Here is a 13,512-nt window from a genome sequence, read left to right as displayed (position 1 = left end):
AAATAGTTTTCGGATATCAAGAAATCTGAAGCTGCATATTACATGAAGAGCCAATTCTTTGGCAGGTGAACGAATCGGATAACTGCCACTTTTTGGCAGCTAAAAATATTAAAGATAAGTGCGAAATTCGCTTTGCTGCCACAAAATGCGTGCAAAACTTGTTTTGGCAGCTAAGTCAAAACTACTGTAATAAATTTTGATACATAAAAGTTGTGTTCAGAAACTGCAAAATATTACTACTTGCAGTATTTTCCCCGTTTAGTGCTAGAAATGCGTTACAGTACTCCGAAATCTAGCAAGACTTGCACTTGATTTTGAATAAAAGTCTCTTCTCCTGTTCTCTGCTATAAAAATTTGGCCAAGTAAAAACTAGCAGCATGTTTTTTGGAATCTGAACACGATGGCTGATATGCTGATTTTGGCATTTTTGCTGGAGTTTTTGCAATTTCCGTCATTTTTTCGTTCCCGTATTTTTTAAGAAATTTGTATGGGGAAGCAATTTTTGACAATTCGGTCTATTTTCTAACATTACCATTAAAAAAAGTACGGGAACACAATAAAAACTAGCATTGTAACAATGTAATTTAACATTTTTTCACGTTGTCTACAAATTTTGATATTAACCATGGTTTAATAAGAAAGGTTAGCCAAAGCTTTATGTCAATTTAATTTTTTTTATTCGAGTATTCCTGAAACTTCAAAACAATATAACCAAACTGTGTATGTGTGTGTGGTGTTTGAATAATATGCCAAACAATTTTAAAAACAATCGAATTCAATGATTTTTAAAATTGTTTTTAGACCATTTGTATGGAAGAAATTGGTGAGATTTGCATTGAAACAATCAGTTTATCATATTCACAACTCGATTATGTGGAGAAAACTTAACTCTTCTTTCATTTTTCGCGTTTTTTATAAAATGCTCAAAAAATGGATTGTAAACAAACCCACTTGTTGCTTTTATTTTGAAGTTTTAGGAATTCAAGAAAAACAAGGGTTCTATAGATTTTTTTCATTTAAATCTACCTCTTTACTTATACCATGATATTAACATATTTTGTTCCAGCAATTCGCACATCTACCTTGTTTATTGTGATACGTGAAAAGTGTTGCAACTTTTGGTACTTTTTAAGGCAAAAGCAAGGTTGTATATCATGTGTACTGTGATTTCGATGTTGATTTCGCTGAAATCACGAAATAAGATGATTTCATTTTTGTATGCGAAATCATGATAAATTTTGCATGATTCCGCGCGAAATCACGAAACGCCTTCGAAATCACGAAAAGACGCCGAATGTAAACCAAACATAAGATCGAGTTCCCCACTACAGTAATTTCATGCTATTACTCGTGTGAGGTACTCGATATAAGTCCCGGTCCACCCTAGACTAATTTCATTGAAAAAATGTCATGAAATTATGCGTTCTTAGATCGCGTTCCATAGTCCCGGTCTACGCTTGAGTGATTTCAATGAAATATTTTCATGAAATTAGGAGCTTTTAGATCGAGTTCCATATGAAATTACGCTAGTGGGGGAATCAATCTAAGAACGCCTAATTTCATGGAAATCACTCTAGTGTGGACCGGGACATACTAAAGTAATTTTATGAAATTGCTGTAGTGGAAATTTGATCTAAGAACGTCTAATTTCATGAAATTATTACAATGAAATCGCTGAACCGGGACTATGGAGCTAAAAAGCGAAAAGTCGACATTTCAGTTGAAGGAAAGATCGAAAAGTCGACTTTTGTTGGCGTTTAGATATCCCCTTTTGTTCAATCATTCCCTATTTTAGTATGGTCCAGTCTTTTATAGATTAGTTTTGACTTCATTTCTTCAGCTGTTCAATCGTAATATCTATAAAGACTATTAGGGCATCTTGTGTAAAATGCGCTTGAATAAAAACCTGCTGACGGGTTCATGAAGAAGGAATATCAAAACTTCGGTAGAAAACACTCAAGGGACAAGTCGAAAAGTGGAGTAGCGTAAAAGAATACCCAGGTGAACATAACGTTACACATCTACTTAATGAATGTCAATTTTTATTGTGTTATTTGCGGTAAGTCGATACAAAATTAAAATGAAGCTTATCGTGAACTGGGCTCCATGAACAATTATTACTGTTTTATCTATTTCCTTCAGTTCGTTCTTTTATTTTAATCATGTGCAAGGCTCATTCGTCGATCTGATAGTAAGGTCTTTAAAGATCTTAATTTCTTTTAAATAACTTTCTCAATCAACAACAACAATTCTGGATTGGAATATAGCTTATAACTTTATTTTAGCTTTTCTTCAATACAATATTTAATATATGTATGTATGTATGGTAGGTTATAAGTAGTCTTAACATTAGAGATCTATTTCTATTTTCTTATAGAAGATGCCCTTTATTTCGGTGGCATTAAAAGCAGCTAGATTTCGAGCTCTTGTCTCTTCATCGTCATCTTTGTGTTTGCTAAAATGATCTTGCAACGTTTTGATAGTTGCAAATCTTTCTGGGCACAATTGACATTGATAGATATTTTCACCCAAATGCATGCGCAAATGTTTGGTTAGCTCATTCGATTGGCGATAGGCTTTGTCGCAGAAGGTGCATTTGTATGGCTTCTCACCGGTGTGTATGCGTGTGTGGCGATTTCTCTTCTCATTTGTGAAGAATCTACAATGACAAAAGAGGAAAACGAAATTTAGTCCCATTAAAAGATTTTGGTTATTGTCCAAGATTACTTACCGTTTATCACAAAACTCACAGGCAAAAGGCCTTTCATTAGTGTGGAATATTTTGTGTCTCTTCAAACGATACTCCTTGGCGAAACCATGACCACACACATCACACACAAACGTCTTCTCTTGGGGTTTGTGTTTTTCATAGTGCGATATCAAATCATTGCGTGCAATAAACTTTTTCGGGCACTCGGAACATGCAAAAAGTTTCTCAGGTTGATGTCGCACTGCATGTTGATTTAGATTGCTGGTGGTTTTAAAGGCTTTGCCACATACCTGACACAGAAAGGGTTTCTCTCCTAAAAGAAAATATTTTGAATTGGAATTTTATCACAAATCCACTCCACTCACCATTGTGACCGCGCATGTGATGTCTCAGTAGATACGGATGCAAAAAGGCTATAATAAAGTATTAACATTAATTTTGTTGGTTTATTTACTTTTACAACAACTTTTCCTATTACCTCTATTGCATATATGGCAAACGTTGCCCTGCCTCTTTTCTCTGTGTACCCTCATATGTTTCTTTAGTGACATTTCTGTTGTAAATTTCTTATCACAAGCAGTGCAGGGGAAGTAAACTTCATCTTCGTGGTCACTTACTACTTCAGTAGTTTCACTGGCATCTTCTTTTGAATTGTTGGACCTACATATTCAAAGGAAAGCATAATGAGTAACGCAAATTAAAAAAGAAATCCCCACTCCAACCTACCCAATAAAATCATCCTCATTACGATCATCATCGTCTGGATCAAAAATTGTCCATAATGGACTATCACCGCCCTCAACTTCTTCTACAACTATTTCTTCTTCAACTTCTTCGATTTCCTCCTTACACTCTTCCACAACTGTCTCTTCCACGACCTCCACTGCCGGCACCATTGAGGTTTCCTCCTCCACAACATTTGCCACTTCCTCTGCTACACCAATCTCTTCGGCATTTTCCAAATTGTGGCCCTCATCAAGTTCCGTCTCATAAACATAGTAAAATGAATTTCCATTATCATTGTCATCTTCTGATTTGGCAATTATCATTGTTTCCAAAATATCATCAAATTGATTTTCCACTTCCAAGCATCTTTGCTGAAACACATAGAACTCCTTCGCTCTACCCACACAATCGAGGCAAATGTTTTTCGGAAGTTTGGCATTTGGATCCAATTTGAGTTGTGGTATTGATGCTTTCAATAGCTGCATAATGCTAATATTAAGTTCCTCGATTATAGTTGTTTCCAGAGGCACCATTTCACGTTCGATGAGTGGCTCATATTCGAGTGTTCCATCGAAGATGCATGTGCGACACATTCGGTCCAGTGAGACAGGCATTTTACTTGAATTAACTTTCTAACAACGTTTAGGTTATTTTTTCACAAATTTAAACAAATTTTGGTTCAATAAATACATTAAGTTGTTTACGTTTTTTTACTTTTTTGCTTTCTATTTCAGATCAGCAGGCAAAGCAACATAAATTTCTATTGAAAAGTTATGACAGCGAAGCGAATTGCGCTACAACAAAGCGTCAATATAACAAATGTCAATATATTTGTAAACAAGGCAAACGTTCGTTTGCCGTTTGCCCAACCTTCTACTCTTTATTTTTTAGCAATTTGTTGCTGTATCTTATTCGTTAAACAAAATTGACTAGATATCAATAATTTTTCATTAAGCACTTCAGTATGTTTTATAAAGTAATTTGTAATTTTTTAGCTTGTTTATGTTTTTTTGAGGCGAATTTCAATGACAAGCTCTTTATTAGAGTTGTACAATCTAGTTCATTTGAAAGATCTAGTTCAATAGCTGAGTTCTTTTAACTGAACTAGTTCAGTAATCTAGTTCATAGTTCACTATCCAGTTCAAACATTCGGATCAGAATCGTTCACGGGCTCTTCATCTTTCGCTTGATGAAAACACATATATACACCAAATAGGAAAAAACAATGGAATAGTATAATTATACTAGAAAAATATTATGGGGGTTATCATGCATGAAATTTCCCCGTGAGGTTTGTCTTTCCGCCGTTGCAACTTAAAAGAGAAAATGAAAAAATTCACCGGGAATTGCCGTTCATGATAACCCCCTATATTTAGATAGAGAAAGATTAAGTTTGCATTAAGATTACAAAAAAAAACTTCCTTCGGAAAAATTGTAATTCGAATTGAATTAAGTGGCTGGCAAAAAACTCGTATGTTGTGTGTGTGTGTAGAAATTATCACTTCGAAAAAAGCCTTGTTTCTTTTTATTTTTTCCCTTTTTCTGTCCAAAACAAGCCTTATTGAATAGGTAATAGATTCGATATATTGGGATATGTTATGTAAAAATGTTCTTTATGTAGAAATTACTTTTATTACAATGGGGGTTAACACTTCACATTGATCCAAAAAATAAACAAAACTCATTACATTACGAAGGCATCACTTAGCACAGAAGACGGCGTCACTTTATTCATATGTGAATGACATGTGAACTAGATTGTGAATCGTTTGTTCGTTGATCGTTCTTCGTAGATCTTTCGGTCGGCGCTCAGTGAGCTATTGAACTATATCGACTAATCTAGTTCATACGCTCTTTTCAATTGAACTAGTTTGTTCATGAACTATACAACTCTACTCTTTATTTTGACAGTTTTTGGTGTTACCAACTAGAACTTACATTGTCGCCAGCGTTGCCAGTATTTTTTAGACTCATTTCCCCAACTTGTCCAATACTTTTCCCCAAAATTCCCCAGATTTTATTGAATTTCCTCAAAAAAATCCCCAAATTTTTTTTTACAAATAATTAAAAAAAATCAAAATTGTTTTATTTTACTATTAAAATTCATATCAATAAACTTGTAAAGTATTCTATACACTTATATATGAATTAAATTAACGATATTCAAAACTTTACTTTCAAGTGATTCCGAATCATTAGTCTCACTGGATTTATATAAATTTGTATAATGAAAGAGTTGTAACATTTCTTTAGCTGGGTCAAAAATTCTACAACAAATGGAGTTGTTAGAAAATTGATTATTTATTCTAGTAACTCGTACTGCATTTTATTTCCGAATATTGTTCAAAATAGAAGACTCTTTCTACTTAAGAATTAAGGCCTGTGAACATAAGCTGCCTCGCCTAGTTGTCCGGCTTTAATACTTCATTTCTGACATAACAAAAATAAGAGAATAAAGAATGCCGAGCAAATTTCGAACTGGGTTGCCCTTTTCTTTTTTATTCTTTTATCAGAAGCAAGCAAGGTAAGCAGGCGAGGCAGCTTATGTACCCAGGCCTTCACTTGTTGGAACGGAAAGCATATTTAATGCCATCTCCAATTTACGAATGATAACTATCTCAATTGCGATTCGGAAACAATCGTGGAGATTTTTGTGTTGACAACTGGTTCTATATAGAGCTAAATTGTGTTCACCCAGTGAATTGCTGCAAATATTTTTTCAATATTTTCTTCATTTTTATAAATGGTTTCAATATTCGAGTGCACAGGGAAAAATGCATATTAGCAATGTGCATCGGTTTGAAAACTTAGATTAAGGCCCGTTCTTACATCTTTTCTTTAAAATCCCTTTTTGTTATACTTTACTTTAAGAAAAAAAAAGGAATAAAGTTCGAATTACCAGGGATTTGTTATTATGTGTGTTCGTTTACTCAAAATTTGTACAAATTGTTACTGGATGTTGTTCGTTTACTCTACAGTACAATGCAGAAGACCTTAGTCAATTGAAAGAAGTTACTGGACTTGTACAAATTTGTACAAATTGTTGAGTAAACGAACACACCTATTACATCTTACATTCCATTTCAAGCAAAACCGTCTGTATACATCAAATTTACTCAAATTGGGTTGGTTAATTTGAATTTGCTCTCAAATTATTCTTGTTTTTGGGCGCACTTTAAATTATAAAAGAAACACAAAGTTCCTTTTAATTTATCTGACACTTATTATTAAAGCAAACTTGTAGGAATAAAAAAACGGGTTATCTGTCCGATATAGGCCAACATTTAACTACAAAAAGGATATAATAACGGGACTTAGCATATTTATCTCTTTTATAATTGGAGGCATGAATGTTAAATAAAGTTTAATTTAATCATTGCCCATCAATACAGTAATCATTTCTGCAGTTAAGTCCCCTTCATCAGTAAAAATGATGGAAAATGTTATTTCAATTCAACCCACTGTTCTAGTACGCTGCATGATGAAATTATAAGGTGGCGTAAAACGGCCAGCTGATTGGTTTCAATCTGTCAAATATTTTGTTATTGTGAATAAATTGTATGAAAACGTAAACAAACATTTTGACATATTGAAGAATTTTCGGCCAAAATAGGGTTGTTGTTGTGCTACTTACGTGACCTGTTAAATAGGTCTTGGTACGCTGTCAGTCGTCGAGCCGCATGATAACACTTCAAATCTTCAAATCTGTCATAAATTATTACAGCTGCGACCAGTTAGTATATGATGCATGTTATTTGTGCGTCACGCGTGCGCTGCTACTATTAACGTACTGAAATTAAAAGATGATCTGAAGTAATTAGACAAAAAAGAAATTCCCCAAAAATCCCCAAATATTTTTCAGATTTCCTCAACATTTTCCCAATTCCCCAAGTCGAACATTTTTTCCCCATTGCAAATAAAAATTCCCCAATTTGAGGAAAGATCCCCAATACTGACAACGCTGATTGTCGCAGCATTAATTCACAATATATTTTGATGGCGTTGCCATCGTTGTAATTTCTTTTCTATATGACACCGGTCGATTGGTTTCAATCATGGTGGAATAAGGTGTATGTCTTATGCCAGACTATGAACATTTTCATGTACGTGAAAATGAGTTTATAGACAAGAGGTGTGAAGGGGGTGAAACCAAGATCTATTTACCAGGTCACGTAAGTAGCACAACAACAACTCTATTTTGGCCAAAAATTCTTCAATATGTCAAAATGTTTGTTTACGTTTTCATACAATTTATTCACAATAACAAAAAAATTGACAGATTTAAACCAATCAGCTGGCCGTTTTACGCCACCTTTATAACTTCATCATGGGTGAAACTCTGTACACAAGGTTCTCTAATCTGAAATTATTCTTTGTGTTTAAATTCGTAATTTTCAAACTAATGCAAAGCAATGAATATATCAAAATTTTCATATGATTTCATATATGTGTGTGGACGTCAATGAAAATTTGGAAGAAAATGGCAAAACGTTTTCAATGAAAATTTTAATAGTCTGGCATAAGTCTTACATGAAATCCATGGGGTCCTCCAGCAAAATCAGTTGATTTCGATTTGAGTTGTCAAAATTCACATTTGTCATTTGAATTCGCTATGAGGTATATAAATGTCAAACTGTACAGAAACATGTAGATGTATCTCGAAAACAGAAAACAAATAAACTTAATGTTATACACGTAAAAAGTCAGCATTTGTTGTGTTTTGTATGAGAATTTAATTTACAGTAACTTATTTTAGCAGTTCAAGTTCGATCCAGCTGGTATTTTCAATTTCGTCAAACAAAAGTAACTACCGGAACAACTTTTTCTCAGAAATGTTTTGTATGTATCTACCTGAATTGACAGAAAAGAAATTCGCCTCAAATTTTTTTCGCCTCTGTTTATGAATTTTGACATTTAAAATCTTTGCTTTTCTTTGAATTCTTGATGGAGGACCAATTGGGCCATGCATGAAATCATATCAAACGTGAAAATTGTTCACAATAACGCATTGCTGTGAATTGTTTGTTTACCTTTTGTATGTGATTTTATTCACAATAATGCATTTTGACAACTAGTCTCAAAATCAGCTGTCTTTGGCGTTGTACCTGTATTATTGTGCCATGAATATAGGTCATGATGAAATAATAAGGTTGCGTAAAACGACCAGCTGATTGGTTTCAATCTGTCAAATTTTTTGTTATTGTGAATGAATTGTATGAAAACGTAAACAAACATTTTGACATATTGAAGAATTTTCAGCCAAAAATATGTTGTTGTTGTGCTACTTACGTGACCTGTTAAATAGATCTTGATACAGGTATTAAAAATGTAAAATGCATTATTGTGGATAAAATCGCGTACATAAGGTAATCAAGCAATCACAGTAGTGTGTTGTTGTGAACAAATTTTGACGTTTCCCAGCAAAAAGTTTGCATCCGCGGATGCAGTTAAATCACTAGAACAATTGCCGCGGGAGTACAACTTTTCCTATGAATTCACCTATGAATTTTACAAAAGATCGCGCATCTAGGATGCACTCCATTTTGCTTCCACGGCACACAGCTAGGATGCACTCCATTTTCGATCCAAATCACAGCCTTTGATATAGTGTTTTGGATTGAATTTAAATGCAGTCTAAAGATGCTATAAAATGCAAGCCATTCCAAATATCCCAAAATAAATAAAATACATTGCTTATTCGTGCAAACAAGAATATTAACTTTATTACACTAATACAAATTATAAAAACTCTCCATTAAATTTGATCATAACTGAGTTTGCTTCCTCTGCTTTTTGTGACACCGCAACTGTTATTGCTTCATCATCCAAATGGTTTTTCATTTTTCCTCTAACTCCAGTTCAGATTTCCAAAAAAACTCCACTTCAAAAATAATTTGCGTCTCGTGAATTACAGCAATGTTCGTATCTTTCGATTGTATTTCTTTATTTTTTTAAACAAATTCTTATAATATTAGACCAAGATCTACGTGACCTGTTAGGTCACGTAAGTAGCACAACAACTCATTTTTGTCGGAAAATTCTTCAATATGTCAAAATTTTTGTTTACGTTTTCATAAAATTTGTTCACAATAACAAAAAATTTGACAGATTGAAACCAATCAGATGGACGCTTTACGCCACCTTATTATTTCATCATGTTTTAGACACTCTTTCTTGTGTTCAGAAAAAAACTGCGACTGTAGGGATCAAAAAATTGGCTTGCTTGGCTAGGGATCTATAAGCGAGTGCTTCTAAAATGTATCGAGCGGAGTGCATTTTTCATAACTCCGTGTGGACTGCATCGAAAGATGTATTGAAATCATAACTCTGCATTGCACTACTTCCAAACTTTTTTGCTGGGTTGGAATGGTTCAAGATGTCTTTACGTTTTCAAACAATTTATTCACAATAACAAAGCATTTGACATTTTGAAACCACAATGCCAACACTTTGATTCCTGATAATGTCGAAAACGAGCATTCAAGGTGCAAGAAAATGTGCTAACTATCGCACCACTGTGGCAACCAATGTTTCTATACAATATGATTTAAATCATAACTAGTTTTTATAAATAGCTACATATGTATCTAATCTAATACTTTTGTGTAATTCTTTAATTCTTTCTTAAGGCCAAACTTTGTTTTAAGGTTATTTATTTCAATTGCTCGGGCCTCCAGATTTCTTTTGCGCGTTTCTTCGTCCTCATCCTATAAAAATACAAAAATAGCTGTTCATTTTAGCGAAGTAGATAAGCTATATTTCGTTACTACCTTATGTTCGATAATGTGCTCGCGTAAATCCCTGACCCGGGGGAATCGTATTGGACATAATTCACATTGATGAACATTAACACCAACATGGATTTTCATGTGCGTCACACAACTGCCACTTTGGGAAAACTTACGATCGCAATAATAACATGAATATGGTTGTTCACCCGTATGTTTACGCATGTGACATTTTAGCGCTGATGCATCTGGAAAACTAAGAAACAATTTGAAAGAATCAAGGATCAATAAAATAAAAGAAAAAAATAATTCAACTCGTCTCTAAAGAGAACGAAATTTAATCATATGATCATCATCGCCTTAACACGCAATCATAAAAATAAGTATTGCATTGTGGAAATTTGTACATACATACATACATATGTACATACCTTTGATCACATTCTTCACATGGATATGGTTTATCATTCGTATGAGATATTTTATGATGTCTCAACAGAGTAGATCTGTAGAACGAAGCCCCACACGTTTCGCATACGTGGGATCTTACTTTATTGTGTATCTTTATATGACAATTAAGTCCAGCATGACAAACAAATTTCTTTGGACAAATTGGACATGGAATCTTTTTCTCACCCTTATGCCGTGCCATATGATCTTGCAAATTGGGTTTAGATTTGAAACCTTTACCACATTCTGAGCACAGAAAAGGTCTGCCGACTGTTTAGAAAATGGTAATATCATTGAGCCATGTTAGAAAATGATTTGTACCTTGTATAAAATGCTTAAAACCAAATACATTACCTTGATGTGTGAGTAGATGATAGCGGTATTGGTGATATTTCGTTTTCGGATATACTACAAACGTATAAAAGAGACAACAAATGTAAGTTTAAAAAATACTTATATATCTTAATTTTCATAAGCCATGTTTACCTTTTCCACACGTTTCACACTTATAGTCATTAGTCTTTCTTCTATGTTTTTTCTTTTGTTTGGGTTCAGCCTGTTTGGATGCATTGCTTGGATTTTTATTTGAAACAACATCTAATTGATTCTCATTATTGTCAATAACCTTCGATTCAGGATCATTCCCTGTGGAGATCACTTCCAATAAGTTTTCATTACTGAAATGAAATTGTTTTTGGTAAACTTTTAAATACTACTTGGACTGTTCCCGAACTCTAAAAATCTACTAATTTTTTCCATTCTTTTTTCGTTGTCGTAGTAAAAATTGATAGGTTCTTCCAGAACCTGCAAAAAGCTACTATTTTTTACTACGATAACATTTTTTCCTTTATATTATCGGGAAAAATAGTAAAAATTAGTAGATTCTTGCAGTACTGGAACAGACCAACTATTAGAATTAAAAAATATTTACTTCATATCATTGTTACTGTTGTTGGTTTCCTGATATGTATCTCTTAACATATCGTTTTCACCCTCTTTGTTATCATAACTATTTTCCATTAAGTCATCTAAACTAAAATAAGCAATCTTTCGTTATAAGCTATACATACATGTATTTTACAACAACACATTTACGTACCTTATATCCAAGTCATAGTTAATATCATCTGTGCGTTCTATATCTGGTTTTTGCCCTGTATCATTTTCCCCGTTTATATTCAATTTATTGTCCCCTTGGAAAGTTGATTCTTGTTCATTTATAGATTGTACTTCATCTTCATCATCCGACGAAAATGAAGCTTCGGATTTATCAATGTTTTCACACAATTTAAGTAACTTCTTATTGGCTTGTTTGTATGTTTCCAAAAATCTGTATGTTTTTCGCAATCGTTTAATACACGCAATACACTCCATTTTTGGTAAATGATCTTGGAAGTTGATTTTAATTTGTGGTTCTAATGTTCTTAATACTTTCATTACAGTTGGGCTTTCAGGTCCTTCACTTAGCCGCTCAAAAATGTTCATTGCAATAGTTGGTGACGATCCAGCAAGAATAATTTTTTTAGTACATGTTCTACATAATTTTTGTATGGAAGATATCGTATATGCACTTGACTTTTTCTCCTCCATGTGCTCCCTTTGGATAAAATTAAAAATGTTAATATAATCAAAGGATAATTGTTAAATATCGCAAATATTGTACCTGTTTGTGATTTGTGAATATTTGCACATTGGAATGATATCACATACGTATGAAGTTGTATCATGGTACAATTAGTCGGCTTTCACACAGTGTCGTTTTGACGACACCATTTCACAGTTTCCGTTTTGATGTTCATTCGTAGACGTTGTCAGGGTGGGAAAATGTAGTGAAAAACGTACGAAAAAGTACTGTTGATGTAAATTCATACACAAAATAATTATTTTATTGCACTAATTTATTATGTTTCTTACCTGCAATGATGTTTTTCATCAGAATCAATATATACACATATTTTGTAATCTCTATTTCAACATATTTCATTAAAACATTTTTGTACATTCGGTACATAAATAGTACGCTTAGGTAAAGATGTACGATTGGCACAAAAATCCCGCAAAAATGCAACCCTGATTACAAAAAAAATACGAATGAGACGAAAACGGAGAGAAAGAAATGATGTCGTCTCCGTGACGAAAGTACACTGTGTGAAAGCCGACTTAGAAAGGTAGATGCCTCAGCCCATGGTACAATTACTTAGGTAGAAACATCGGCGAATTGCTACAACAAAGCAACTTTTTTTGTAATGTAAACTGTCAAAATTTTCGGCAAATGGTTTCTTGTTGTCTCTTTTTACCTTCTTTAACCTTTATGAGGATTTTTTTGACGTATAAACAAAGGAATTGACATTTGAAACCCAGTGGGTTTGTTAAATCCGGTTATATATAAACGTACTATTATAGCCCATTTTGATATGACTTCATTAGCTGGATTTAGCACATTATCAGGTTTTAGTTGCTAAATCCAGCCAAAATCTACCAGATTTTCCATACAAAAATAAATCCTCGTATTGGGTGGATTTGTTTTAAATCTGGCATAAATCCTCGTATACAACTCTGTTTTTTGCAACATGTTGCTAGAAAATACAAAAAGTTGCAAGCTGGTACAAGAAACAAGGTAGATGCATCGGTGAATTGCTACACTAAAAATAATAATGTAAAAATTTGTAAACAAGGCGGAAAAAATAAATTTGTTTTGATGTACAAAGTTGATTTTAATCAATCAAGACTAATATTTACGATGTCCCATCTGGGATGTTTGTGGAACAATTATTATTATAAACGATAAAATAATTCGTTTATTTATTTTAGATGGGAAAATTGCTATAAAATAACTCTTTAGCTGTGTTCCTTTACTTACCTGAGGTTACCATTTTAACAATTTTGAACCTGCAAAGC

At 33.4% G+C, this 13,512-nt stretch overlaps 1 protein-coding gene across 1 annotated transcript; it reads right to left on the bottom strand.

The window, feature by feature from the left end:
• Positions 1–2,252: 2,252 nt before the first annotated feature.
• Positions 2,253–12,533, bottom strand: LOC141398144 (uncharacterized). The gene is made up of 13 exons (XM_073975375.1): positions 12,278–12,533; positions 11,714–12,211; positions 11,546–11,647; positions 11,101–11,291; positions 10,969–11,022; positions 10,596–10,884; positions 10,207–10,420; positions 10,036–10,143; positions 3,437–4,068; positions 3,189–3,370; positions 3,076–3,123; positions 2,732–3,023; positions 2,253–2,659 (listed from the first exon to the last, which is right to left on the bottom strand). Exons 1-13 carry the CDS (start codon positions 12,304–12,306, stop codon positions 2,350–2,352), a joined length of 2,949 nt encoding a protein of 982 aa, XP_073831476.1. The 5' UTR covers positions 12,307–12,533; the 3' UTR covers positions 2,253–2,349.
• Positions 12,534–13,512: the final 979 nt, after the last annotated feature.

The sequence above is a fragment of the Musca autumnalis genome, unplaced genomic scaffold (genome assembly GCF_047663935.1).
Source record: "Musca autumnalis isolate F117 unplaced genomic scaffold, ASM4766393v1 scaffold_3, whole genome shotgun sequence".
Taxonomy (NCBI): domain Eukaryota; kingdom Metazoa; phylum Arthropoda; class Insecta; order Diptera; family Muscidae; genus Musca; species Musca autumnalis.
The sequence above is the reverse complement of the archived record's forward strand: the minus strand, read 5'-3'. Positions and strand labels throughout refer to the sequence as shown.